The sequence below is a fragment of the Pygoscelis adeliae genome, unplaced genomic scaffold (genome assembly GCF_000699105.1).
Source record: "Pygoscelis adeliae isolate BGI_AS28 unplaced genomic scaffold, ASM69910v1 Scaffold190, whole genome shotgun sequence".
NCBI classification, from domain to species: Eukaryota; Metazoa; Chordata; class Aves; order Sphenisciformes; family Spheniscidae; genus Pygoscelis; species Pygoscelis adeliae.
The window spans coordinates 116,856-121,402 of record NW_008823922.1 but is presented as its reverse complement, the minus strand read 5'-3'; the positions used below and the strand labels follow the sequence as shown (position 1 = coordinate 121,402).

Below are 4,547 nucleotides of genomic sequence, written 5' to 3'. Positions count from 1 at the left end.
CATGGCACAGCAAGATCCCTGACAGAATCTGTCAAACCACAATATTCCAGTTAAATTTGGTGAGATACAGGGTTTTTTAAATGACACAACTCATAAGGCGAATACTTTTGAGGATCTCTCATTTAGTGAAGAGCTTGGATTTCATCTTCAGGGTAATGCCAGCTGCTGACCTGAGATACCATACCACAGCCAGCCTTAGCAACATCCCATGGCACAGAACAAACTGGTTGTACCTTATATCACAACTGAAGTTGTTTAAAGAAGATGAGAAAACAGACAGATTGAGCTGACACAGTTAAGAACCAGGTGTATCAAAATACAATTTATTCTTAAAATGGCTAGTTTACATATAACAGCAAGGTTTACGTAGGGAAAAAGTGCAATTAGTGGAGGAGGCTTATTTCACCTTAGCATTTATCGTCTCGCTGCATTGCAAGTAGCTTCAGACTCAGGATATTATACTTCTTAGCAATGGGCAAAACTGTGATTTATATTTTGATGTTAACACCATTTCCGTACAGCTAAAAGGTATGCCAGTATTCACACCTGCTGAGTATGTATTGGGAAATCTCTCACAAAAGTCTTGCATGAAACACAGATCACCCTTACAGTCTGACAGCTCAGAAAGCTAAATTATAACCATACAGATACAAAATATACATTAGTTTACTGAAGTCTAAAAAAAAAAACTTCAAAAAATGAGGTACAATAAAACAGAGCAGCTTTCTATTTATGTGCAAGCCTATATTCAGTCTAGAAAAAAACAGTAGCAACCCTGCTCTTTTAAAGAAATTAGCTTTCACAAAGTGCAAGTCTTCAATATGAAGGACCTTGCCTATGTTACACACTTGTGAAAAGTCATGGCTAACTTTGCAATAGGGAGCAGGATACTCGACCATCAGATGCTGTAAGATTAGATCAGGTGATGAGTCAAATCATCTAATGCTGCTACAGACTAGGAAGTTCACAAATCACTTTGTCTGTTTTGTCACCTAACCCTATTTTTGGCGTGTAGGGTGGTTTTAAAATTTTTTTAAAAGGCACGTTTTTCTTTTAACATTAGGAGGTAACCATCTGCCTGCTAAGTGAGTAGGATGATGAAGTCAAGGTTAGATTTGTTCTCAAATGCAAGACATTTATTATTCACAAAGCCAACCAGCACAGAGGTGTCTTCCCAAAGCAGCGGTCACTTCCACCACTCACTTGGCATCGTTTTCTGTATTCTCCTTTTTATCCCATAGAACTTTCTCTGGGATTTAGAGGACCAGCTTTGGAAAGAAGAAATCAGAACACTGTACGTCTCCAAGTTATACAGCACATCCTACCTCTTCCCCTTTTCCCACTTTTCCATTATCCTCTCCAAGTTTCTTAACCTGTATTGAAGCCACAAATCCTAGCCATGCATTCCTACCTGCCCCTGCTACAAGCACGCAGACGGTCACAGCAAGCTTCCGTCCTGACAGCAACACCTCATCTCTGCTACACTCCTAATAGGTGCAAAATTAATTGTGATGTTCTGTTCATGTAACGTCCTTGTGCATGCACACATACTCGCACACATACAGTTACTACAGCTTGCTAAGATGCCATCGCCTTCCATTCTTCCCTCACAAGAGTCTCTCACCTAGTGACTCAGGAGAGTCTACAGCAGAAAGCAAGCAGCGTCTACTTAAGATACAGTCATGCTATTTCTATAGTAGGTGGCATACGCACGGGTTTTATCTTGGTTTTCTTTCTTTCTAAGGATAAGTTTTGGCTAAGAACTTCAGTAGCATAATATGGTTTAACAAGTCCCACAGACTAGTGAACTTGGATTTGTTCAGCCAGCCAACAAAACCTGCCAGGCGGTTTCGTCACATAGCATGTGAACCAGAAAACTAACACTGTTCTGTTGCCAAATGGAAGAACGCTTCCTCGCTAGTATTGATCACCAATATGGTGATGAATTTTCAATCCGACCCAAGCTCTGCCACCGGGGAAAGAGATCACTGGACAGCCTCGGACTGCCTAGCTGATCGGGCTCTCTCTCTTGTCCTCTCCTTGGAGTCTGAAGATCTACACAGTCTTTCTTGGCAGATGGTATCTGAACACCATCAGGCTTCCACTCTGCATGGAGAATCTTGTAATTCTGACCCTCGTTATTGTCCCAGAAGGTATGTTCCCCACTTTGGTAAGAAATGCAAAACTCTATCTTCTCTTCAGAGGAAATGGCAGGAGGCAAGTCAATGGTAAATGAGAAGGTATCATTTTCAGAATCGCTGTAAACATTGTTCATGTATACGCACTCAACGTCCGTGCAGGTCTTCCACGTATCAAAGGTAATTCGAACCTGAACCTTTTTTTCGAAGCTCACGTTTTTTACTTTCACAGTGCCCGACAGCACCTTCTCTTGCAGGGTGCAGGTCTCCAGGCAGACCAAGTTCTTCTGCAGGCGGTTCCTGAAGTCCAGGTAGTCAGCTGAGGGCCGAGGGAAACCCAGAATCAAGTTTTTCTCCTCATGTAGCTTTAAGCCAGATGTTATGTTTTCAAGGCCTAAGAGGTCAAACTGAAGATCCCACCCAGGGTGCTCCTGGAACTCGGAGAAGGTGTGTATCGCCGTCAGGGACAGCCCCTTCGAGTCTGCAAACACAACTCGCTTCTTGGCTCGGGCTGCTGAGTGGTTCCAGTCACTCTTCTGAGCTTCGGAGTCACGCTTCACGTGAAGACACGGTCTGAGAGGTTTGAATCTGTTCACAAAGTTGTTTCTTTGACAGTCCTCAAGGGGGCTGAGGAAACTCTTCAGCGGTGGAGAATGGGCTAGGCAAATTCTCATGGCCACATCCACGGGCATGATGGAGCTTGGCAAGGGTCTCGGGTCCAAGATCTGTATCATTCTGAAAGGAGCAGAAAGACAGGACGTTATTATTTGTTACATCAGGTAAGAAGCTTCTTAAGAATGCATATTTGCTTCATCCCCTCTCAATTATTCATGGCCTTGTCTTTGCATGGCTTTAAATAATGCAGCCTAAATTAAAACTGACAGTTCAAGCTAAGGAACTAGCGTGAGACTATTCAGTCATTTCTTGCTAATTCTGAACTCTTTCAATTCAAATGTAGTCTCGTTTGCTTTTTCCGAACCTCTGAAAAATAGATTTTAGTGACAGCTAATTAAACGCATTTCCTTGAAAATACAGAAAAGGACAGCCTGGTAACCAGTAAAACAGATCCAGTTACAGTGGAAGTGCGCACCCACTTCAGCTTCCCTTTTTACAGCCTCTGAGCCAGGTCTTAAAATTCCAGCAAGCTGGATCAGCTGCTTCATCTCTGAGCAGAGACAGCACTACATTAAGCGGGTCACCTACCCCATCACAGCATCAAACGGGATGCTATATACCTTGACGCAGAACCATCACGCTGTGGCTCTGAGCAACCGTAAGTGCATTTGTTAGGCACTCTGGTTTTGGTCAGTTCAGATGAATAAAAATGCTAAAGCGCCTTTGGAAATATTTTCTATGAGCTATTAACCCAGCTCTAGGTAACAGAGCTCTTCTGCACTGTTAACGTCGACTGCTGAGTGATTAGGAGGAAAAAAAAGGGGGGGCAGGGACACACTTTATTTTTTCACCTCATCAAAGTGAAAAAACTCTTTCACCATCAAGCTTCAAGAACTGGCTTAAAAATATCTTTTTATAATCCCCAAAGTCCATGCCGAAAGCCTACTGCAAGTATTCAGTAAGAACGCTACAGCTTTTTTTTTTAAAGATTTATTCATAACCCTACCTCTCAGATGATGAAAATCACAATTACTATGCAAGAACATGGCCCACGCAAAGCCAGTTAGCTTGAGTATTTGTGAAAAGGGGCTTCAACTGCAGCACATCCCTCCTGAGAGGGATGCAGTCCTTGCTGGAAATGTGGATTTTTTGTTGAGTCATGGGAAGCCAGGGCATTTGCTTTGTCACTTAAATAAATGGCTTTCTCCTTCCCAGGGGACTCACTGGTACTCCTGAGCCCTGCCAAAAAAAGCAGAATCTGCGCTGGCCTCTTAATTCTTCTCCGTGCTTTTTTTATTGTGGCAGTATTTGCCATAATAAGTAGGACGAGGAGAGTACCAACGTCAAATTAACCAAGTCTTGCTTCGCTTTAGCAGGGAAAGAACTAAGGCTTCAAAAATACTCTCTCCGTAACTTTTGTGACCAGCTCCTGGGGCAACTGCTCCTAAGCTTTTGCAGTATCGAAAGAGCGAGGGGGAGGGAAAAACCCAAAGCGACAACCAACCAAGAAAACCCAGCGACACGACCCGAAAGAGGCAGGGCTGCTCGAAGAGGCGAAAATGAGCTGCCAGCACGAGAGGCGGTGGGCTCGGCAGCATTTACAGGCACCCCACAAGCGCAAGGAGGCTCCTGCAGGACCTGTAGGACCGGCGGAGGGGAGGAGAGCGGTGCAAGTTTTGAGGCTTTATCCCCCCCCCGGCCGAAGCCCGACGGCCGTCGCCTCCGCCGGCCCGGAGGAGCGCACCTAGGAAACACAGAGCACAAGCACGCGCGGGGGCAACGGGCGGGCTCGGG

The 4,547-nt window shown here is 44.5% G+C and overlaps 1 protein-coding gene across 1 annotated transcript; it reads right to left on the bottom strand.

The window, feature by feature from the left end:
• Positions 1–300: 300 nt before the first annotated feature.
• PPP1R3C (protein phosphatase 1, regulatory subunit 3C) lies at positions 301–3,838 on the bottom strand. The gene is made up of 2 exons (XM_009320083.1): positions 3,760–3,838; positions 301–2,873 (listed from the first exon to the last, which is right to left on the bottom strand). The coding sequence occupies exon 2, from the start codon at positions 2,870–2,872 to the stop codon at positions 1,928–1,930; it is 945 nt and encodes a 314-aa protein (XP_009318358.1). The 5' UTR covers position 2,873; positions 3,760–3,838; the 3' UTR covers positions 301–1,927.
• Positions 3,839–4,547: the final 709 nt, after the last annotated feature.

Excerpts from the sequence above, each read along its gene's own strand:
- PPP1R3C (XM_009320083.1), bottom strand. The coding sequence starts at position 2,872 with ATGATACAGATCTTGGACCCGAGACCCTTGCCAAGCTCCATCATGCCC.